This window comes from Grus americana, chromosome 1 (genome assembly GCF_028858705.1).
Source record: "Grus americana isolate bGruAme1 chromosome 1, bGruAme1.mat, whole genome shotgun sequence".
NCBI classification, from domain to species: domain Eukaryota; kingdom Metazoa; phylum Chordata; class Aves; order Gruiformes; family Gruidae; genus Grus; species Grus americana.
Genome location: NC_072852.1, coordinates 2,140,560 through 2,164,679, shown reverse-complemented (window position 1 = coordinate 2,164,679; position 24,120 = coordinate 2,140,560). Strand labels below are relative to the sequence as shown.

Below are 24,120 nucleotides of genomic sequence, written 5' to 3'. Positions count from 1 at the left end.
GCCACAAATCTGGGCTGGATGAGGATCTCTCTTTTGGCTCTCAACTCCCCAGATGGGAGATCTTCTCTGAATTGCAGCTATGAGCAATCCCATGCCTGGATCTGCTCATTCACCAAACCAAATTTCACCACCCAGCGCTGCTTTCCTCCACTGACTGGCTCTGAAGCTGCAGACCCAGTGCCCAAGATGAACCATTCTATAATTCTATGACTGCGGGAACATGCAACCCGGTCTCTTACTGTTGAGTTTCCCTCCTGCTGTCTGTTCTCAGCCACCTCCCTGCAAGATCTGACAGAGAAATTCATTTTTCTCCTCTTTCTGGCAGGGTGCAGCAGGTCTCGATGGGAAGAATGGAAACAAGGGAGCCAAAGGCGACAGAGGTCTTCAGGGGCAGAAGGGGAAGCCGGTGAGTAGCAGGAAGAGACATGGTTCATTTGACAGGTCGAAAGAAACTCTGTGCCTCTCTCAACCCTGAGTTCATTTCTCCTCCCATACTCTACATTGCCTCATTACTGGAGTCAGGTTCTTGCGCAGGGTGAGTCTTTCCAAAAGGGAGATGAAATTGCTGCCTAAACCTCCTGGAGAAGTTTCTAATGCACATCTTGGCCTGATTTTTAGGGAGGAGCCATCCTCTGGATGCCAGCAGAGAATCTGTCCATGTCTCTAGTGATACACTTCTAAGTTTTCCCGTGTTTTTCAGCATGAATTTTCCTTCATTACTTACCAAGGCCAAAATTTCAATTTCCTTCATGTACCAAGTCCAGTTCTCCTTGATGCTGACCTGCCTGATGGAGAGAGCAGGGAACAAAGCAATCATTTGTTAAAGCCCTTATGGACCTCATTTTCCTGGGACAAGCTGGCTCTCTGCCACAACAGGATGCCTTCCTTGCTCCCTGATAAGTTCCTGGACATGGAGGGACTTCAGCTGCTTATTGACAGTTGGACTTGATGATCTTAGTGGTCTTTTCCAACCTTAAAGATTCTATGATTCCTATGATTAAAGATTCTGTGATTACTGAAAATGCATCTCTAAAGTGATGCTCGGTGGGAACTTTCTGGAAACAAGCTGGTGGTTTTTCTCTTTTGTTTTCCCATGAGAGGAAAAACAAAACAAAACAAAACCCCAACAGTAGAAGATTTTGGGAGGAGCAGGAAAGGAAGACGTTACTGAAATTAATGAACATCCTCTAGATCATTCAGGTAGTGCCTGAAGGATCCAGACTTTGAATGACAGACTCTATTTCCAGGGGCAGTGACCAACACAAGAGCTGAGGGAGACCATCAAACATCTCCACAGTGCAGGTCCTCATGATTGTTGCCACTCCATTAGCTCCCAAACCCCTGAAACATTCACTCCAACACACAGGTCATTTTCCAAACATTGCCCAATGTAAGCCACAGGCCCTGTAGTGTCTCATCACAACATTTTATCCCAGCAGCTCTGTCACAGTCACCCATCTTCAACAAGATCATTCCCTGTCCCACCCAAGCTGGCTGCATTTGTAGCAGCAAGGTGACCATGATCTGCAAATTTTCAAGGAGCCCTTGGTGGTTAAAAGCACAATATAAGCACAAGGTGATGCTATTCTTTACCTTTCAGGCTGTGCATGATATGTTTGTCTTTTTTTTTTTTTTAATGTAGGGAGGGATAGGTGATCCTGGGACCACTGGTGACATTGGGCAGAAAGGAACAAAGGTAGGAGATGTGCATGATCCTGTGAAATCTCCATCCTTGGAGATATTCAAAAGCTGTCTGGACATAGTCCTGGTCAACCAGCTTTAGGTGGCCCTGCTTGAGCAGAGGAGTTAGACAAGATGACCTCCAGAGCTCCCTTCCAACCTCAACTACTGCATGATTCTGTGAATTAAAGGTTGGGACAAGCAGAGAAGAGAGCTCAGGCTCCAGACTGATGGGGAAAGATGCTGCGAGCAAGGGAAGGGCTTGCAGCACTACATCAGGGTTAGCACATGCAGAGTTCCTCCCTCCTGCCCTCACCTTGATTTAACATCACCACCTGTGATCTGCTTTATCCTCAGGGCTTACGGGGGCTTCCAGGACGCATCGGCACTCCCGGAGCCAAAGGCATCAAGGTGAGCTAAGCTTAGCTTTCTGTCCGGTTCTACCTGTCCCATTTCCAGCAGTGTTTCCCACTCATCCCCAGGATGCACGAAGAAGCCACCCTAACTCTGGCAGGAGAAGTCTCTCTTGGTGGCATGGGGCTGCAGCACAGGGGGACATGGCCACGCAGATGAGGAGGTTTTAAGGCTTGCAGGGAACTTTTTGATAATCTGGGGTAAAAAAAAAAAACAAACCAAACCTCTGCCCAAATCCTCTCCTGGTCTTGCAGCTTAGCAGCTGCCTGGACTCAATTTGCAATTACTGCTAGGCACATGGCCCCGATTGTCAGCGCCATTGGTCCTTCCTCTATAAACAGGGATAATGACCCTTAATAGTCTTTTCATGAAGGGTTTTGAAAAGCTTGATAAGTAAGGGAGCTGTTGATAGCTGAGGCAATGGGATATGTTGTTATTGTTGTTGTTATTAATATTTTCCTTCATCAGCTTTGGCCTATTGGGTAAATGAAGTACTGTTCAGTGAATTTCCCACCTACAGTCTAAAATTTATACTGGTCTGAAGTAGGACTTGCCTATACTTAGGCTTTCTGTTACCAGGAGTGTCATCATGTTCCCCTCAAGTATCACTTACTTTGTCATTTCGGAGCCAGTTTTTCCCAATGTTTTAGGGGTTGCGTGCACTTAAAGCCCATCCACTGCATTTCCATCCACAGGGAGAAATTGGCAGTCCTGGAAAACCAGGAATCCCAGGATCAGATGGACCATATGGACCAAAGGTGAATATCTAAATTATGCACTTGCCTACAAGTAGGAGGTTTCCTAAAGGCTTTGCAGATGCTGTAAACCCACCTCTGCAACATGATTCTTTTTTTCAAAGGGCACAGATGGGGTTATTCTGAATCTGTTCCTACAAACCAGCATAGATCTGGGTGAAGATACTTGGACATCTGGGGTGGGGACCTATTCTTTTGCCTCTGCAAGATCCAACTGGGTTCATCCATCCCAGCCGTGATGCTCCACAGGCACTATCGCACGTGTCAAGTAATGGGGCTTTTCAATGAAATTTCTTTCAGTCTCCTTGAGTACCACCAATGTGCAGGCTGAGAGACCCTGCTGGGTCGCACTCAGTAAACGATACTGTAATCTGAAGAAGAGTCGGTTCATTCAGCAAATTGCAACCTTGCCAGGTCCACATTGGCCATAATTTTATCTTGGCTCCTTCCAGGGTGAACAGGGAGCATCAGGGGACAATGGTGCCTTGGGGATTCCTGGGGAGAAAGGAGAAAAGGTTAGTACACACCAGACTGCATCGAGCTGCCATTTATAAAAGAATAAATCCCACATCCATCAGGTCGAGTTAACAAAATTATACACTTTCTACATCATAGGTACCCTTTCCAGTGGGCAAATGTCAACTGTCTGGAGCATTAAGGCTGGGACTGCAGTTGGAAAGGGCAGGAGAGAGAGGTCTCCTTAAATTCACCCTCTGCCAATGCACAAAACCCCAGGAGGGTACCTGCTTAAGTATAAGAAAAAGCCATCCAAAGCCTTGAAGTGGGATTAATTTCCAGAGTTTATTCAACACTGCCATGCCCAGGGTAGAGGGTCCCTGGGATGCTGTGGGGCAGAAAAAGCAGATAATGCTGCTGCCTCCTGGGCATGTTGGCCATGGGAGTGGGAAAGGTCTCCACGCTGATCTGCTCCTGGGCTCTCCTCACAGGAGTCTCCCTGAGGAGTCCCCACCTTGATCACTCCCCACCAATCTTCCTTCTCCGCATTGCTTAATTTTCCATTGCCTTCCCTAAAAGAAGAAGTCTTAAAAAAAAAAGGGGGTTCAGTAAAAACAGAAACTGTTTCAAAAAAAACCCAACACCCAAAAAAACAAACCAAACACAAAACCACCACACAATAATCCCAGCAGCCTCCATCAAATCTTTTGGCATTTTCCAGTCCCACAGGCCCTTCTTGCATTCAGCTCCACCATGAGCTCTCCAGCTGACTTGGGGTCGATTATTTGGGTCCTCATCCCCTGTTGATTATCTGTGTCAAACACTAATCATAGAATTATAGAACCATCGACTGGTTTGGGTTGGAAGGGACCTTAAAGACCATCTAGTCCCAACCCCCTGCCATGGGCAGGGACACCCTCCACTCACCCAGGTTGCCCAAAGCCCCATCCAGCCTGGCCTTGAACACTGCCAGGGAGCCAGGGGCAGCCACAGCTTCTCTGGGCAACCTGTGCCAGGGCCTCACCACCCTCACAGGGAAGAAGTTCTTCCTCACATCTCATCTCAATCTCCCCTCCTTCTTCTTAAGGCCATTCCCCTTGGCCTGTCACTCCCTGCCCTTGTCACCAGTCCCTCTCCAGCTTTCCTGTAGCCCCTTCAGGGACTGGAAGGAGCTCTAAGGTCTCCCCGGAGCCTTCTCTTCTCCAGGCTGAACAACCCCAACTCTCTCAGCCTGTCTCCATAGCAGAAGGGCTCCAGCCCTCTGATTGTCTTCATGGGCCTCCTCTAGTCTTGCTCCAACAGCTCCATGGCTGTCTTGTACTGGGGACCCCAGAGCTGAGAGGCGTAGAGGGGGAGAATCCCCTCCCTCAACCTGCTGGTCACGTTGCTTTGGATGCAGCCCAGGATACAACTGACTTTCTGGGCTGCCAGTGCACATTGTCAAGTCATGTTGAGCTTCTTGTCCACCAACACCCCCACGTCCTTCTCCTCGGGGCTGCTTTCAAGCCATTCCTCGCCCAGCCTGTAGTTGTGCTTGGGATTGCGCTGACCCATGTGCAGGACCTTGCACTTGGCCTTGTTGAACTCCATGCAGTTTGCACAGGCCCACCTCTCAAGCCTGTCAAGGTCCCTCTGGATGGCATCCCTTCCCCCCAGCATGTCGACCACACCACCCAGCTTGATGTCATCGGCAAACTTGCTGAGGGTGCACTCGATCCCGCTGTTCATGTCGCCAGCAAAGATGTTGAACAGTGCCGGTCCCAATACCGACCCCTAAGGAACACCACTCATCGTTGATCTCCACTTGGACATTGAGCTGTTGAGTACAACTCTTTGAGCGCAACCATCCAGACAATTCCTTATCCACTGAGTGGTCCATCCATCAAATCCATGTCTCTCCAATTTAGAGACAAGAATGTCATGCGGGACAGTGTCAAATGCTTTGCACAAGTCCAGGTAGATGACAGTTGCTCTTCCCTTATCCACCAATGCTTTAAGCCCATCGTAGAAGGCCACTAAATTTGTCAGGCACGATTTGTCCTTAGTGAAACCATGTTGGCCATCACCAATCACCTCCTTATTTCCCATGTGCCTGAGCATATGGGAGGAGGAGGATCTGCTCCATGATCTTGCAGGGTCTCACAGAGGTGTGACTGACCAGCCTGTAGTTCCCCGGGTCTTCCTTTTTTCCCTTTTTAAAAATGAGAGTTATGTTTCCTCTTTTCCAGTCAGTGGGAACTTCACTAGACTGCCACGACTACTCAGATGATGGATAGTGGCTTACCAATTTCATCCACCAGTTCCCTCAGGACCCACAGATGCATCTCATCAGGTCCCATGGACTTGTGCACCTTCAGGTTCCTTTGATGGTCTCAAACTTGATCTTTTACGGTGGGCAGTTTTCCATTGTCCCAGTACCTGCCTTTGCCTTCTGCAACTCAGATGATGTGCCTAGAGCACTTGCTGGTGAAGACTGATGCAAAAAAGTCATTGAGTACCTCAGCCTTCTCCATATCTCGGGTAACCATGTCTCCCGTTTTCTTCTGGAGAGGGCCCACATTTTCCCTAGTCTTCCTTTTATCACTGATGTACCTATAGAAGCTTTTCTTGTTGCCCTTGATGTCCCTGGCCAGATTTAATTCTATCCAGGCTTTAGCTTTCCTAACCTCATCCCTGGGTACTTGGACATTTTCTCTGTAGTGCTCCCAGGCTACCTACCCCTGCTTCCATCCTCTGTAGAAGGACTAAGAGTCCTTCTCTTGTCAACAACTCCCACTAAGTCTCTGAGCTGTGAATGGTTGGAATCTGGGAGATTATTTCTGGGGAAATATCACTGCCTTCCTCTTCTGTTCTCTCCCACAAATATCTGCTTTTGGCCGCTGCTGAAGGTTGGTCTTACTGGAGGTCATTCCTTCCACTGTGTTTAATGGGAGCCTTTTCTGTTCACAGCAGCTCCAGGAGAAAGCTTAATGGTGCAGATGAGTAGGAAATTTATAGAATAGGTCAGCTCTTGGTAACTCCCTTTCTCCTCCTCAGGAGTCATTGTTTTTTCCAAGGTTACAGACTAAAGGACTCCGCTTACATATGTAGGCAGAGTTGGGAATTAGAAATTGTTGGGCATCTTCCCAGAGAGGGGGGTCTCCATGTCACCAAGCAGTGAGGTGCCTTCTGGACAAATAAAGGTGGAGAGCAAAGGTAAAGTGATCTCTGTTATCCCACTGATACTCTGTTAACAGCACAACAGCAGACAAAGTAGAATGTAAATGATTTCCCCTTACGGCCAATGCCATGACATTATCTGGGTAATGTTTGACTGGCCCATCTCTAAAAGCACCTGTGCTTGGTAAAAGCTCTGAACTGCTCTGCTGGTGATTCTCAGGGGGCCAAGGGAGTCCCCGGCTTGGGAGGCTTCAAAGGACAAATGGGATGGCCTGGGAAGACTGGAGTCGCTGGACCAGATGGACCTCAAGGGCCACAGGGCGAACCAGGGCCACAGGTGAGCAGCAAGTGGTCCATAGCGTGCCCTAAACTCATTGAGGAGGGCATGAATGATAAACTCTAATAAGCTGGCTTGCAGGAGATATAGTTTTCTCCTTACCATATTAGTCATATCATATATCAATAAGGAAAAATCCTCTCCTCCCACTCCCTTGCAGCCAGGCCTGGACCGCCCACATGGGTGAACACCATCATGCCCCCTCCACTCTCTAGAAAGCCTTATGCTGGGGCAGCCGTAGTGAGGATTCACCCACAGTCATGCTCCTCCAAGTGCAGGAGGAGGTACAATGCTGCTCTAGACCTCACGGATTTACCTTACCAGGGGAGCTCTGCTAGAAGTCTCTTCCCCAACTTCCCCAAGTGGTTGCACCTCACATCTTCACGTGACATGGCACCCCAGATGTGTCACCACATGTCACCATGTACAAATACAACCCCCTCCTATAAACTGGCACCTGAGGCCTTTCATGTTGAGCGAGGATGGCTGCACAATCTGCTGCCTTTCTATGGGATCTTAGTCAACTTCATCTCTTGGTGCATTTATCACCAGAGATTATTTTTTTTTTCCCCTTTCCTCTCTTCTTTTCCTATCTACAGTGTAAGATGTGACCTCTCAGTGAAGAAAGGAAGGCTGATAATTTCGAGTTAGCAGGGCATCAAGTGCACCCCTCCCGTTGCTAATTATGTGGGGAGCAGGATGCCAATGTTTCGGAAGGAGCCGGTGGCTTTCAGACCCCATTTGTGAGCCATACTTAATAAGTGTCTTTGCATGCAAGACATGCTGGGCACCTTTTGAAATGTAACGAAAAGACTTGGAAATGAGACTTGCTAATATTGTTTATGAGCAGGAACATGCTGCCCCCAGATTCTATGATAATGAAGAGTGTCTTGCTGCTGCCAACACAATGCAAAGGGACGATACCAGAGATTAATGCTAATCACCCACTCTTAGACAGCATCCATTAAGTAAAAGGGAACTGGAAATGAAAATACCCTGCTCAGTTGTGCTGGTGGGACTGGCTGAGTTTTAGGCTTGGACAAGAGAATACATAAATTAGCATGAAAGAAGCGAGAACAAAAGAAAAGCTGAAGTTGGGTAACTACCTGAAAGACCAACTGTTTCCCATAAGGTGTCTCGGGGATAGCCCCGTTGTAACTCCTACCAGGCTGTGATTCTGGCAAATATCTGGTGTGCCATGCTTCACCCTTGAGTGACGTATTCTTATATAAACATGTGTAAGGATTTAATCTGCATGTGTAGGGAAAAATATATATGTATATATATGTATGCAGAGGCTGTGTGTACACACATACACACGTATGGTTTGTAAAATACTTGAGTTTTCTGCTGAATGGGAATTAGATCGTTGCCGCTTTGAAAACAAGGAAAGGAGGTAGAAACTCTGGCAGGATTTTTTTATTTAATCTGTTATGCCCTGCTGAATTATTTCAGTCAAATAATCTGAACTCCAATCACCAGTGATTATCCTGCACCACGTGATAAGCACATTCAATAGCATGGAGAATTTAGCTGATGCGTAGCTGCATCTGACAGTTCAGGACTATGCTGGTAAAGATACACCGGTGAAAATTGCTTTGGCTTTTGAGGAGAAAAGTTGGGATAATTCAGACCCAATTTTGTCTGAAAGTCTGAATGAGTCTGGACCTCATTAGATCAGCTCTTCTGGCTCTCAAAGACCTCCCTGGCTTAAACCTCCTTGCAGGACTTCTGACTTGGGTGGCATAAAGGTGTCTGTGTAGGCTTTAGTGATTCTTAACCTGGTTTTCCCCCCTACAGAGGAAGAGCATCATGTGTTGGGAAAGTCTGTACCCTGCTCTTCGGAGCCACAAAAAAACCCAAACAAACCCAACACTGAGAGTTAAGTCCTGGGGAAGAAATTATTAAGGACAGGAAAATGCAAGTGGTGCAGCAAGGTCCACATTGCAGTGCTGGTCAGATGGAACATCTGTATTGTGTCCTGAGACATCATCAAATAAAAGCTTGACCTAGAGCAATCTGGTCCACGGTGCAAGGGCACAGAGGATGCTCTGGGCCTCCCACATTGTTCAGGAGCCTGTAGCTACAACTGGAACCCACCCAGTGCTTCACCAGTGAGAGGGTGATTATAGGAAGGACTGCCCCCGAGCCTTTCCCTAAAGGGGTGCAGGTGTAGAAAGACCCTTCCAGAACAATAAAAAATGGGCCAGATCCAGCTTCAGACCATAGCAGCAACATTTTTCTCCTTTCCCTTGCTCGCCAGGGTGTACCTTGCAATGAAAAATGTATCAAAAGAATCACAGAAGGGAGGAAGGAGCCGAAAGTACGAGGTTCCCTCATGTATGTTTAAAAAGGCTGGAAGTTTTTATATTAGCTGTTACAGGCACTGCAGGCTAAGAAAGTCGTGTATGAGATAATGAATGGCTTTCGTTTGTATGCTGATTAAAGAGAGACTGTGAGATGCCACTTTCTACACCCACACTGTTACTTGTCTTTTCCCTAAATTAAAAGAGAAAGTCCCTGGGTCTGAACCGCAGCAGTGAGGCCACCCTCATTTCTAATGTGGGAGGGTATTATCTCCATCTGCAAGCCCTTCTCCTCCTGCTGAGACTCCGTTTCTTAAATTAGTGCTGGGACAGACAGTCAGAGAGAGAGAAAACTGCCTCCTACCCCTACAACATCCATCCTTTCTGCAGGGAGGGTCCATAGGAAACTCCTTGTGGCTGCCCAGGGCAGAGGGGACAAGGCCCAGGGCTCTGACCCATCACGTCTGATCTGTCAGGGGAGCATCTGAAACCTAGAGAGCTCTGAGTATCTTCTCCTGCTGATGCCCAGGTTGGGCTTTAGAGGCAAAACCCCAACCAGTGGTGTGGGATATCTCTGGAGGGTGCTTGGGCTAACTGAGCTCTCCTCTTCCTCTCTAGGGTCCACGAGGGAAAAGAGGGAGACCTCAGCTCTGCCTCAGGGGTCCCCCAGGCATGGATGGTCAAAAAGGAGAAATGGTCAGTATGGGGATGAGCCAGCCTCGCTTCCCAGTGAGGTTCCTCACCACCCTGCAGCACTGCAGAGCTCTGCATTGGGGCTGCATGAACCCTGGCTGTTCTAGGTTGCATTTCTTGGCTCTCCAAATTTCACAACAAAAAAAGCACAGAGAGAATTTTACACACACCCCCTCCAAGTGCCAGGCATTGGACATGGGCAATGCTGCCGACACTTCTCCCTGAAAGTCTCTCCAACTGGGACAACTGCTGTGAGCCCTGTGCGCTCTCAGTCATTTTATATAAGACTTCTTTGGGAAAACATGATATTTTGGGCCAGCACATCCTCAACTGTGCTTGGCATGGCAGCCCATGGAGTAAAACAGTACTCAGTGCAGTACTTCAGTAGAGAGGGGTAATGCTCAGCCTTTTAATGCAAGTAAAAGCTTAATCTCAAAATCCCGACCTGCAACCCATGTTCCGGATCGGTCCCTACACAGCGCAGGTCCTGCCAACACTGACTCATGGGATTTTTGCATCAGGAGGTGGCATTGCATTAGCTCCATGTGTCGGTGGAGGGTAATGCAATTTCTCCCTTGCGCTCCAGCCCCTGTAAGTGAGCATGGATTGAGAAAAATGACCATCACAGGCTTAATTCAGATCATTCTTCCTGTGCTCCTTTTCCTTTAATATTTTTAAGTATTTTTAATCAACAAATCCAGTTTTCACCAGTTCCAAGCAGAAAATTTTTCAAGGTATTTTCTCCTAGGAAGCAGAAAGCCCTGGTGGCAAACCTCAGCATCTTCCTGTGTTTCATCTTTTCAGCGCGGGGATTGCAAACCCAATTGCAATCTTCTGCTTCGTCTGCTTCCCAGAGGTTCTCTGGAGGGCAGATCCGCTCCACGCCTCCACCTCAGCCTTTGTGGTCCCTTACAAATTGCAAAGAAACCTGGCTTAAACTGTAGCTTGTGACATCCTTATTGTTCGGATAGAGCGGAGTTCCCAAAAAATCTGGGAGCTCGCACCCAGCTCTCCGATGCACACTTGTTCTTGCTTCCTTGCATGTTTGTTCCTTCCTGCTCAGTGACCTACTCACAGATATCCCTAGAATTTATGGGAAAACATGTGAGCCTTTTTCCTCCTCTCCCTTCCTAGTGCATCCTTTCCTCTCTAAGGTGCACTTATTCCTGGAGCGTTTAATGACCACTCTACTGAGCTTTTGTAAAGACTTAAGTGTTTTTAACAGGGTGAAAATGGTCCAGCTGGCCAGAAAGGAGAAAAGGGAGATCCTGGTCTTTCTGTGAGTACTTGAGCCCAAGATCACATCCTATTACACAGGTCTGAATAGAGAAAATAGGGCAAACCACCCCTAAGAGATGTAGGGGAGGAGGGAGATGCTGAGAAACAGATTCGTTCAGAGAATATCCGGGAAATGAGAGTGTTGGCCATTACCCAGAGACGTCAGACACGCACAGACTGGGGCTGGAGAAGTGCTGGGCTCTACGATGCCAGATCCAAACAACAACCCAGAGCTGGAGGCACATTTCCCCTCTCTCATCCTCCCCATGATGCTTCAAACTCCTGCTTGGCAGATAGGATCAGTGCCAACGCCACAGGGCTGATCAAATACAAAGAGCGAGCAGGAGAGAGCAACTATTTTGAAAGTGATTAGGGAGCTGGCATTACTGCAAAAGCTGCTTCTCTGGGTTTATAAATCCCGAAGAAGAAGAAGTGGTTGACCCACATGGGTCAGGGCAAAATCTTTGTTGCAGCTCCCCTAATATTAGGGTCTCCATCCTGTTGCCTGAGCAAATGTGTTTTGTGCCACTTGACTGATATGACTCGGTACTTTCATCTTTCCAATGTGTGGAGGCCAGGCAGGATTATTTTTAGGATGGGTGTTATGGGCAAGGGTGCCTATGTGTGGGCTGCTGAAAAGCCCAGCTCCCTGCACAGTAAGTGCCCCAAAAATTGTTGTCCCTACAAGGGATAAGAGGTAGCAACCATGTGAAGTGCAGTAGGATACCAACTGTCGCACATGGAAGATGCTCAACTGAAACAGTGACAGTTGGCTGGCCCAGGGGTCAGGGATAGACTCAAAATCCATGAGACCAGATGTCTCGCTCTGTGGGGAACACCGTTAACTGGTAAAAAAACCAGAGGGAAAGAACAAAATGTGGTACAGCTATACCTCATCTAAATCTAGAGCTACAGCCCACCTCCATGGGTCAAGCCTGCAGTATGATTTGAGCAGCCCCTTTGCATGGATGCAGGTGGCTTGATGAAACTTCTCAGAGGTGGGGGTCATCTGCAGGACCATGGCTTCAGGGACAGTGCCAAAAGGGTGTGGAGACTCACTGGAAAGCCAGCCTGGCCTTGAGGTGTGCCATGGTCCTCATGTTGGGTTGTGGATCTCAGATCCTTGGGGCAAGACAAGCTGGCTGCAGGATGGCCATGAATTTGCAAAGCAAATCATTTCAGTGATGAGCCACAAACTTTGAACCAAGGTCCCTGTGACACCAAACATATGTCTCTGATCTCAGCTATACCCAAGCTGAGATGGTTTCATTTGTGGTCCTAGAGGCCACCTCCAGTGGGGTGAGCAGAGTCAGGACAGGGCACAGAGTGGAGGGAGATGGTGCCGGGGTAGAAAATTGCCACTAACCTCTGCTTTCCCCACACGGCACAGGAGGAAGAGGTGAAGGAGGTGGTCAGGAGCGAAATGAGAGGCAGATGCGGTAAGTCGGCCGGCCACTGCTCTGACACCTGCCAGAGACTAAATTGGAGCAATTTGAGTGCCAGCACGTGCTGGCTCGGCAGAGCAAATATCACCCCATTAGCAGCAAGCGGAGATGCGTTGCCTCCCCACGCTTGGAGACAAGTGCGGGCTTCTGGGCCACGAGGTCTCTGCCATAGTCCTGACCTCCTACTCAAACTCTTAATTTTTTCCTTTTAAGCCCTCTCTCTTCCCATTTCTTCCCCCGTGGTTTTGTCAGAACAGCTTTCCTCGCTGGTCATCTCCATTTCCTCGCTGATTGGCGAAAGGCACCAGGTCACAGGGAAAAATTTGGAGCTGCATTTTGCCTAATAACAACCTTTTAATTCCTGTCTACTTCATGGCACTTCTTGACACACAGACCTCTCCTCTCCAGCGGTGAATAACTGCCAACCAGCACCACAACAGTAACAAAACCCACCACATTTGGGGATGGGTTTACCCCAGAATCCCAACATCACAAGAGTGTCTTGCTTTCCTTGCCCTGCAGAAGTCCTGCCCCACTCCCTGGGGTCTGCCTATGGTCAAGGAGGGTTTGGGTTCACTGCCACTTGCCAAGATGCTTCAACCATTAAGCTGGAGTCGCACTCATTTATGCCTAGAGATGTTAAGGGGCATTTCAATGCTTTGAGAAGGGGAAAAAAGGATGAAAAATAGTCCATGAAAGCATGCACTGCCTGTAAAAATAATTATTTTGTTGAAAAATCTTATTTACATAGGGAAAAAAAGAAGTAGCAAACAAATGATGCCCTGTCTGTCTTATGTTTGCAGATTGTGGAGGTGAGTTGGGAAGGATGCTCGTGGAAAGAGGTAAGGCTGATAATATCTATGTAGAAATGCACGTGAATTCATGCAGTAAAGGATGTTCTCCTTGCCCCAAAACAGCCTGAAACTGCAAGTGAAAAGATATTATTAAGAATAAGTGCTTTTGCCTGTGATTCAGGGCAGAAAAGGACCCTGGATCACCAACTGCTTTTCGACATACAGCTGGACGTGCGTAACTTAGCTCACCCTTTTTGTTGGTCCCCAGCTTTTTAGTAAACAAGTCTTACTTGAGAAGACTGGCAGTGCTCAGCACTTCAGGGGACCTATCTCATGGAGATGCTGATCACGCAGCGTTTAATTATCCATGTAGTTTTGATTATGACTTCATCCCAACTGACACTTGGAAACATGTCCGTGCAGTCGTGGAGGTGCAGTCATGGAGGTCCCAAGGAAGCCCAGCACACTTCTTGGGAACCACTTCCTCAAAACCAGCTTTTATTCAGAATAAGTTTAGCAAATCCCCTTCCTTGAGAAGACAGTAGTCAGTACAATCTCTCCTTAATTGCTTGCCCTTCTCTAGAGTACATGTGATTTGGAAATAGGTTTCCGACCTTGACCACGTACCCCAGTGGTCTGTAGGCTTTGGCCAATGAAACATTGTGTTGTGACTTGTCTCCCACACCGGGTTGTGCAGTGCAGTAATTCTATTGAGCTATAAGCATTTATCGAAGCATGGTGACTTTCAAACTGTGGCACCACATTTCATCATCACTGACCCAGCAATTAAATCTGCAGGTCTGGAGGCAGCTGAAAACAACAGGCAGCTCCAAGGGTATTTTCAGCCTCCGGAACACACCAGAAGGGATGGTGAAAGCCAGGAAGAAATGCTTAACAAAACTCAGAGCATCACCACGTTGGTGACTTTGGTGAAGCCCTTCATGGAGCCACCTTCGCTTATTGCAGGTAAGTGCAGCTGTGTGGCTGCATGCTTTCCGTCTTTCCAACCTTGGCAGCCAGTATCTTCTGGAGCACCCCATGAACCCAACGCTAAATTCTCTTCCCTGGGATTGGGCAGAAATAAGGCAGTGATGGGATTTCCAGTGAGGACTCTCATGCTGCAATGCCCCTGTGTTGAAAAGGGCTGGTCTGTGGCTCAGAGATGAGGTGAGCTGATGCCCCTGGAAAGGATGGTGGGTGAGGAAAAAGTCTAATATGTGTGGTCTCAGTGATGATCACCACCTTCAAAAGGATGCATTTTGAAAGGCTGGAAGGAGGCAGACGTTTCCAGGCTGATTTTGTGTCCCGCCCCCTCCCCACTGTGTCCATTGCAACTTCTAGTAAAGCTTCCTATCAGCCAGAAATTACATCTCTGAGACCAAACACTCAAGCTATTACAGACTATTTCCGCCCAGGGCCTCATGAACCCTTTAATGGGTAAAACTACTGATTACAGCTAATGGGAAAACAACCGGCTCTATTTCTGTCCCTTTGTGTTGCCCAAGAGAGAGGGGGAGAGAGAAGGGCCAAGGTCAGGACAAATGTAATACAGACCTGCCTGTACACGAACATCAGTGGGTTTGTGGCATCTCCTCACACTGCATCTACCTCTACACCAGGCAACTGGACAGGGCAAGAGCATGATCCAAGACTGGCCGCACTTTTAGGTATTGCCAAGCTCCCAGTAGGGTCTTGAGCAGCACCATGCAGCTGAGGTGCAACCATCATTTTGGGGGATGAAGGCTGCTCAGCCACATGGAGGTGAACTATGTCCTGCTACTTGCCCATGGGCTGGAGGGAGGTTCATGGCCCACTCTGTAGGCACAGCTGATGGCGTGGTTCCCCAGGAGGCTCCAGGACCACCTTAGGATGCATTGGGATGCAGTGTCCCAGTGGAAAAGCCCGGGATTTGAGGCTGATGGATACAGGGAAATCCATGAATGCTTGGCTGAGAACAACCATCATTCCCGGGAGAGGACAGGATGGGGAAATTTGAGCTGCATTTCAGATCATCTACCCTTTCTTCTGACTGTGAACCGCTGTAGTGAGCATTATGGTGAGGGAATGCTTGGCCCAGCTTCATGCAGATCTGATGAGCAATGACCCTTGGTACAGAAGAGCTACCAGCTGGATATCCTTCTTCTCCTGTCCCCATGGGATAATGGCTCACAGGTGACTGTTCTGGGCCCTATGGGCCTGCCTGTCACCTGGAATGCTGATGGAGGCAACAAGCACCCTTTGACATGACTGGCTTGAGGGGTTTCTGGGTAGCTCTGCCCTAAATTTTAGCAGCAACCTGGAAATGACCTTCACCCAGAACAAACTATATGAGCTGCCCTCCTTCAGGTCCATCACATCTTCAGATCTGTGTCACAGCCACCCATGGACCCTCTGACCTCTTCATCAGGGCTTGGCTTTGAATCTTGATTTATAGGAGACAGAGAGTGAAAACATGATGCAGAAGGGCTGGTGGGGGGGAATAAGGACTTGCTTGTGGAGGGCTTTCTGCACTTGGTGCTCAAAGTCCAAACAAGACAGGGCAGGACTCAAAAGAAGGGAGAGTTCAGACTCATTTCTTGCAATTCAGCAAGTCAGACATTAAGATGTGGCTGCTTAGATTTTGTCACCAGGAGGAGGAGGAGGGTTGAATAGCATGGATGGAGCTGCCATTGGCACAGGCAAGGGGACGGCATCAGTGCTTTGTCTCAGAAAAAAGGTAGTCACAGGGCTAGATGCATCTCAGCAGAAGGGAGCCATCTAAAATGCAGCATCCCGTGCCCCTGCAATGGTCCTGCACAAACTCTGGTCCCACAGCATCTATGGGGCAAAGCTTTCTGCAGACTGGCCATGCAGCAGCTGAGTGGCCAGTCAGCACAAAAGCTGGCCAGTCAGTTCACTGGTTGGCCAATGAGCACATGGGTTGGCCAACCAGTTGTTCTACTCTAGAAATAATTAAAAAAAAATCACATTGCACTTTCATGCTGAGCAAGACGCCCCAATGTTACATACTTTTACACCCCAAAACAAGTCATAGCCTATACGTAGCCACCTTTATTACCCATGGTGGCCCTTTCCCTGAGCTTTGGGAAGAGTTTTAAGTTAAACCCGTTGATGATGACCTCCATTTTTCCCCCATGTAATCTGCTAAGGACCAAACAAATCCCCCAAATCCAGCTAAACCTAGAACTGGACCCAACCATCCTGCCCACCCCCAAGCACTGTCCTGATGTCTATATGTCGTACATCGAAGACATCATCCATCTGGGCTTAAACTCACTTTATATCAAGGCAGCATTTGGGATCTGGGCGGTTTCAGATCGATGGGGCGTACCACATGTTATTGAATCACAGCTGCAGCCGTCGCCAGCCGACAATCCCATTAAAGCCCGGGTCTGAGGCAGGAGGGCTCATAAATCGCTCTGCTAAGTGATGAGTGCGGATAGGCGCTCTAAATGTTAACAGGATTCTGCAGTCGGAGGGTTATTACTGCCAGATTACAATCGCTCCTGGCTTTTCAAAGCTCGCAGATTTACAAAACTCTGGCCTGACATTTATCTCCTGCAAACAACCACAAATACTTCCATTTTCTCTGACTAACACCCAACCTTTCTGACTGAGTTGTTTAACACCATTAAGAATTTTATTGCCGCCGGTTTCTCCCTCCCCTCGCCAATTGCTCTGTGACATTTATTAAGAGAACTTGTTAGCCAGCGGAAAGCCATGTAAGGCTCCAATGATCTATATTTAAATGGCGGCTAATTTGTTTGCGTGCCCTCGTTATGTGTGATTTCCATTTGCTTCCCCAGCGGCTCCCCAGGCGCAGCAGATAACAGGTCCCTCTCAGCACAAGCGCCGAGAAGCTCACAGTCAATTACCAGGTGAAATGCACTGAATTAAGTGACATTTAGGGAAGTCACTTCCCGGGTGGGAAGTGCTTTTTGGCATTGGGATCAAGGGGATGTGGTGCTGAAAGAGTTACACGTGGCAGCAAGCAGAGGCTCAAATCTCCGGTTTGGACTTGGCTTACAGCAGATGCTTTTGCTCCAGGGCGTTGAGTTGGTGGTGAACAAACTGGAGGATGTTCACCCATCACGTGTTGTCCAGCCTCAACAGCAAAATGCACAGTGAGAGTCCCCCCAGTAACACCCCAAATGCAAACACCCCTGCAAAGACCACCCCTCACCCAGGTCTCAGGGGTTAATTGCTGCCTTGCTAAGGTCAGAGACCACCATGATGGGCAGGCACCACAGGGGTGGATGGTGCCATGGAGCAACAAGGAGCCTCGTGCTCGTCCCATGATGGAAATCTGCTGCTGGGTGCCCACCCTTTGCTCTGACAGCTCCATTGTTTTGGGCTAAGGCTCTGCTGTGGGGTAGCGGGAGTCCCTGGACCAGCCCCACACATTTGCAGGGGGGCGGGGTGGGGGGCACAGGGGTGGCAGAGTGTGGCCTTTTCCCACCTGGGTCCAACACACGAGTGGGTGGGGGGTGTTTCCCTGCAGCCCCCTGCCTGCAGCCGATGGACGAGGGCTCCTGCCGGCACTACGCCCTGCTCTGGTATTACCACCCAGAGGCCAACGCCTGCCGGCCCTTCATCTTCGGGGGATGTCGAGGGAACAGCAACCGCTTTGAAACCAAATGGAAATGTGAGCGGCGGTGCAAAACCTCAGCAGGTAAGGCAGCCCCTGAGCCCTCCAGCCCTCCTCTTCCTCTGACCAGGAGCAAAGTCAAAGCAGGCAAACCCATCCATGATCAGCCCACTTCCATTGCCTTATGATGCCCCATCAGGACCAAGCAAGGACTTGGAGGCATGTCCCTAGTTTGCAATGTCTCACTCCCCTCCCACTCCCAGCTCACTTTGGTCCCCTCCAGCCCCTCCTAGATGCTCCTGGACATCTCCTTTCTTGGGCCACATCCACTGATGGGATGCAGGTAGACCTGTGGGTGATGAGGAGTGTCCACATTGGCACCAGCCCTGGGTCCTGATAGCTTGCATGCCTCAAGCTTTGTCATCTTGTGCTTTCTGAGGGCTGAGATTTGCAGGAATTTGGAGGCTGGTGCCCTCGGAACCCTGGATTATTCCATCCAAGCACCTTTCTGTCTTCTCCAGCCACTGAGGACTGCAGGCAGAATCTGAAGCTGGTGGAGCTGCCCTGATCTAGACCAGCTCATAGGCAGTCCCAAACACCCCTGCTCTGGGTCCACACCTCATCCAGGGTTTCAATGGGCAAAACTCACTCCTGGAAGCCCATCTAGGCTCCTGTTGCCTCCTCTCCAGGCACATGATAGCTCACCTTAGGGGAAATGGGCTCATGCTGGCCCTGACAGTAATGCAAACACTACTGCTGCCAAGCAGTGTACAAGCTGTGGCTGAAACCAGCCTTCCTAGAAAGATGCTCCTCTCTCAGCCTTTTCTCTGCATGGAGAAAATCCCTCTAGGCAGCAGGAGAAATGCATTAGTTGTCCACAATACATTAAAAAAAAAAAAAAAAAACCTCTGATGAGGCTCATCTGCTCTGGTTTTGAAGGCGTTTTAAAAAAGATAAAAGTAATTAAAAGTGGGGATCTGTAAGTTCAGGTTCATTCTGGAGTTTTTAGGTGGTCTGTACTTCGTTGGTTGGTTTTTAGACTGGCACCTATTATGCATAAAATCAAGACCTTTGCACAGGTTGTTATCATCCACTTGGATCTTTCTGATTTGCAATGGACTTTGCGCAGCCCGGGCTTCCTATTCTGCAAGGAAGAAGGCAGTGCAAAAATTCATTGCTCTGAGTCCAGTTTAGGACAGGCAATGCCATCCTGGAGAGCTGAAGTGCTCCATGGAGAGAAGGAATATGTATTGACTGACCAGGAAGGAGGGATTTGCCACCCTCGTGCAGCCAGCCCAAACTGAGTGCCTCCTCTGTCTCACTCCGCTGCGAGGGTTAGCATCACTGCTTGGGGATCCCATCCTTGTTCATTGACCATAAGGGCAGTCAAGGTAAACCAGTTAGGCCATGTAGCTTGGTCAGTGCCCACGTTTGGTGGTCTGCTTCTTTGCAGTGCACTGCGTGAGGGGAAGCCACTCTTGGTACTTTAAATCCAGTCTCAGCAGCGCAGGTAGGAAGTGAACCTCTTCCCAGCCAACACTTTACCCCAGGGCATAAGCATTGAGAGACAGTGTTGGCTCCACAAAGCAGCTGTAGATACCTCCAGCACTGTGTCTGCACTCCCTTTGTGGGAAGAAGCAGCCAGTGAGGAGTGGGAATCATCCAAAAACAGACCAGGTACGTGTATCCTCCACGTACCCGTTTCACCTTGCTGACCCTAAATGGTGCCTGGAGCTGGCACGCATTGCGATATTTGCTTTATGGATGTCTCAGATGTTGTGACATGACGTGGCATAGATGATCCCATAGTGTCAGGGGCCTCCCTAGCCACTGTGAGCATGGGAGGTCCAAGAAAAAGCCCAAGCTGTAGCCAACCTCCAACGTTCCCTTTGTTTTCTCTTTCCTCGCTTTCGAAAACAAGTCAGGGGGAGGTGATCGGCTGCAATTGCCATCTTTGAAGAAAAAAGAAACAGAGCTGCAAGAAGTGTCTCCAGGACATCTCAGAGAGTGGACAAGCAAGATAAACCATTTAATGTGAAGAGGCAAGGGGTGTGTGAAAGGTGTTGGAAAACTGTAATCATGAGCAGGAAATAAAGTGGTATGAGGAGAAGGAAACATCTGGTGGCTCAGGAAAGAAGAGATGTCCAGAGGCTCACGACTGCGCCACTTGCCCCATAGGACTACTGTGCAAAGCTAGGCAACACACACTCCTGAGTTTATTTTTGTAAAATAAAAGCATGTTAATGCTGCTGTGTATAATTCTAGTTCATAATTCACCTGGAAGCAGTAACCCTTTGAGAAGGGCAGAGAGAAAGCTGGGAACTTCCACTGCCCCACATCAGACCGGTTGTGCAGGTTGAGCCCTGTCCCACAGCAGATAACCTCATCCCTAAACTCCCCATGGCCTTTAGCAAGTCCCACCTTCTCCTTCACTTGACCGTTCCCTGGGCAGGCAAAGAAGAACCATCCCAAACTGTGCAGTCAGGAAAAAAAACAGGGTTCAAAACCAGGTATGGCTTCTCCATGCAAAATGCCACCCCCAAGTCTTCAAGGCGTTTGGAGCTGCTGCCCGGAGAGGTATGGAATTCCAACCAGTGGGAGGGTAAACCTCTGGGTTTTGGTGGCCACATGGACCCAGCTGAGAGAGATCCTATCCAACAGCGTCTCCTCCGAGCGCACGTCATGGGACAGGATGCCAGTCCCTGGGAAGAGTCACAGCAGCTCCGATGGCACGGAATTCTCTCCCAGATTTTTAAATATTTACAATTTGCTGAAGAAACAGTAGAAGCAAGAGGCTCAGCCATCCCCAGGAGTGAGGAAATTGCTGTCGTGTTGCAACCAGGTAGGAAACACGGTGTCTAAAAATGACACCTCTCAGGTGCGGCATGGGTTGGCCGACCGCATCATCGCTGCCCACGTTACTGGCTTGGCAGGGCTCTCCCTAACATTTTAGTGCTGGCATTTTGGGCTCCCAGACCTTTGCCTGGGGAGCTCTGCTGTGCCCTGGCAACGTGAACATCCATGGGTGCAAGCCTCCATTCCTCTCTCCATAGCAGGTTCCCAATGCAGGTGCCCAAGACTTCTATAAACAGTCGCTTTTCTGCCCCATATCGACAAAAAATGTTGTCGTTAAAGAATATACATTGCGTAGTATCTTCAAGGATTGCACTGGGAATTGCCTTTCCTCTTCCAAACGCCTTTGGTGGGAACGTAATGGCTAAATGAGGATTTACGCTGGAGTGGGATTGGGGGGGGATACAGTTAGGAAATCAGTGGGTTTTATTAAAAGTTTGCACAATTTGTTCAGGTTGAGCTCAGATTTCCCTGGCCCAGCAGGATTGTCTCAGTGCTACTGGTAGCGTAGGCAGAAGGATTGCTCTTACCCACAATATCCCAAGCCCCAAGGAGGGACCAGCAGAGGTTTTGGGGATTTTTATTCCCCTCACAGCTAAAATCTTTTTTACTCAAAAAAAAAAAAAAAAAAAAGAATTTGGTAAATGTTGGCAATGAGACAAGTGCCATTTTCAGACTGACATTTCCAGCCTCTCCTCTTGAAATGCTGCTCTGTATCGAAATGTACTTTGGCAAGAAAAAACATTCAGGTATTGTATCATGGCAAGAAAAATATCCCCTCAGAAAAGAAACAAAATGTTCCCTCCTAAGCAAAACAGCGGGTAGAGCGTCACCGAAAAGAAAGCATTTCTGCATTTCCAGGTGAGGCCACAGCATTGAGACACAGGTGTTTTTCTGAGAACCACACCGCATTTTCACATTTCCCCAGCATCACAGTGACGGGGGGGCACTTTGTAAGGGAGGTTGCAGGATGCCGATGTCTGCAGAGCCCCAGCCGGGCTGGGACCTGGCAGGGTGTCTGGCTGGGCAGGTGTTGCAGCTTCTGGTCCTCAACCAGCCCAGGAGACATGGAGTGACTTGAATCTCAGCTCCTGCATCAGCCCAGGAGAGTTCAGACCATCCAGAGGAGCAAAGCATTTGCAATCAGAAAGAAAAAAACTTAATTCCTAAAAATAATCACTGTGCACAAGAAAAGAGAGACCTAACAGAGTGCACAACCCCACAGGTATGAAAACCTTTATTTAGGTGGGACCTTGCCAAGGGACACAAGTAGTTGAATTCCCACAATTGTACCGAGCAAACAACATTTCAGAGCCTTAAAAGAGGGGGCGAGGGGAAAGGAACTCGGACTTACAAAGTGCTGGAAATGCACCTCCAGAAAGGTTCACCCACGTTGATCTGATTTTGGATACCTCTGCTTGCAAACCCCCATTCCCCAAATGTTGCTTCCTGATGCAAACCAGCCCACGGATGGACTGGAGCAAAAATATCTGTATGGGCAAAATGGGACCTACTGTAAACAGTTCTCAGTAATTGATACAGAAAAAGCTCGTGAATAATATTTATTATTACAAGAAAAAAACCCTTCTACTATCTCCCTTTTCTCTGATGCAGTGCTCACCCTGCCAGCATCCCTTCAGTAAAGGCATCAGTGGCCTCCAGCGGAAATATGGTATTGTCATACTTGAGTGGCCACCACCACTTGACCCAGGGTGTTAGGTCAGTGTAAAACCTGTGGTGTTTTATTAGCAATGGCAAAAAAAAAAAATAAAAATAAAAAAAATTATAGGGCTGCAGTAGCCTTGGACCAGCTCTATTCTGATCCAGTTCTGGATGTCCCCACAAACCAGCCTCCCTGCTTTTGGCTCTTCTTGGGCTGACCAAGACTGCATGGTGTCCAGGGCCCAGCATTTGGCAGCACTGCAAGCATTTGGCTGTGGGTTTGGCCCAGCAAGGTAGGGAGGTTTTTCCCAAGGAGGAGTGATTTGAGAAGAAAGACTTCGGGTTGGCCATCAGAGGAGATGCTAGACTGCTCATTCCTGCCTCATCCTACCAAGCCAGCCCACGTGTGGCTGCACCATCTTTGGTGATACGGTCATGCATGGGACATAACTCCACCCTACAGACCAACTGCTTGTGTGGATTTGGAGTGCAAATCACCCGATGTCCCTGGAACATGGGCTGGGATCACTGGGTGGCCTGTCCCTACTCCAGAGCTGGGATGGCATTGCAGTGCCCTGCGGTGTGCATGCTCCCCCCTGCCTCCTTCAGCTCCCCGAGCCCTCCCAGGACATCTCCTCTTGGGCATCTGCCCCCATGTCCTGTCTCTGCCCTCCCTGTGTGCTGCGATGTTGGGTTTCCACCAAGACAACGGAGACGCTCCCAAGAGCCTTTCTCCAATTCAGAGTGCAACAGCATCCCTCCTGGGGACCATTGCCACCAGACAGCTCACGAATAACCCAAAGTGGTACTTGTTTACCAAAACCAAGAGGAGAAAGCCTTCCTCCATCCCACGATTGCTCTCCCAGGGACCCCAGCCTTGCATTTCACTGTCCCCCTCCAACTATCAATTGCACCAGGACATTAGAGAAGAGGAAGGTGCATTGCTGTGGGCTGGTGAATCCCTTGGCAGGTATGTTAAGTTGACATCAAGCCTGAGGAGACAAAAAGCAATAGTAATTGCATGAAGATCATTTTTATAGCTGTGAATCAGCAGCACAGTGAGGGTCGGGAGGCAGCAGCAGGTGAGCAAATGGACCTGGGGGACCTGGGACCTCCCGGAGAACATGAGGAATTTCTCTTTCTGCCTCATTATTGCCATATACCAAACAAATGGGACACCACCTTCATTTTTCCTTTTAAGTCCAGTGCCATCACTTAACATAGGGCCTCAGCTCCCCACATGCAGAATTTCTTGGAAGCTTTTGGCTCCCGGCTTGATAAGCGTGTACATATCCCAAAGCCAAGTCTGGGGGACAAACTTGGCCACCTGGTTTCATGGTCAAGGTGTAGACAAAGGAGAGGGGCAGAGTCTCTCAGGGACGGTGGTGATTTGGCTCAAGATCCTTCACCACGAACCGTGTTTATGGCACAGCAGCTCACCAGGGAGGCAGGTGACTTAATTCAGATTTGCAAAGAGGTTGGAAGACTTGAGAAGTGAAAACGACTATTGTGGGCAAGTATATAAGATCAAGCTGTTCAGTCCTCAGCCAGGTGTATTAAATGCAGCTTGAATTTCCCATCAGTGCTGCGGGAGCTTAGGCATAATGGGAAATTGATAACTTGATTTTTTTTAATACATCTAGCCTTAAATGTTTACTATTGATTTGCCATCTGAAGCACTTCGGCAGGGCCAAAATATT

General features: G+C 48.7%; 1 protein-coding gene across 1 annotated transcript in view; it reads left to right on the top strand.

The window, feature by feature from the left end:
• The window catches only part of LOC129211670 (collagen alpha-1(VII) chain-like), a 117,236-nt gene extending 97,221 nt beyond the window's left edge, over positions 1–20,015 (top strand). The window contains exons 76-89 of the mRNA XM_054839122.1: positions 326–406; positions 1,643–1,696; positions 2,038–2,091; positions 2,790–2,852; positions 3,302–3,364; positions 6,685–6,801; positions 9,726–9,803; positions 11,026–11,079; positions 12,469–12,517; positions 13,327–13,365; positions 14,116–14,283; positions 17,124–17,195; positions 17,819–17,989; positions 19,827–20,015. Of these exons, the coding sequence (XP_054695097.1) occupies positions 326–406; positions 1,643–1,696; positions 2,038–2,091; positions 2,790–2,852; positions 3,302–3,364; positions 6,685–6,801; positions 9,726–9,803; positions 11,026–11,079; positions 12,469–12,517; positions 13,327–13,365; positions 14,116–14,283; positions 17,124–17,195; positions 17,819–17,989; positions 19,827–19,840 (1,077 nt within the window). The 3' untranslated portion in view covers positions 19,841–20,015. The remainder of the gene's footprint in view (positions 1–325; positions 407–1,642; positions 1,697–2,037; positions 2,092–2,789; positions 2,853–3,301; positions 3,365–6,684; positions 6,802–9,725; positions 9,804–11,025; positions 11,080–12,468; positions 12,518–13,326; positions 13,366–14,115; positions 14,284–17,123; positions 17,196–17,818; positions 17,990–19,826) is intronic.
• Positions 20,016–24,120: the final 4,105 nt, after the last annotated feature.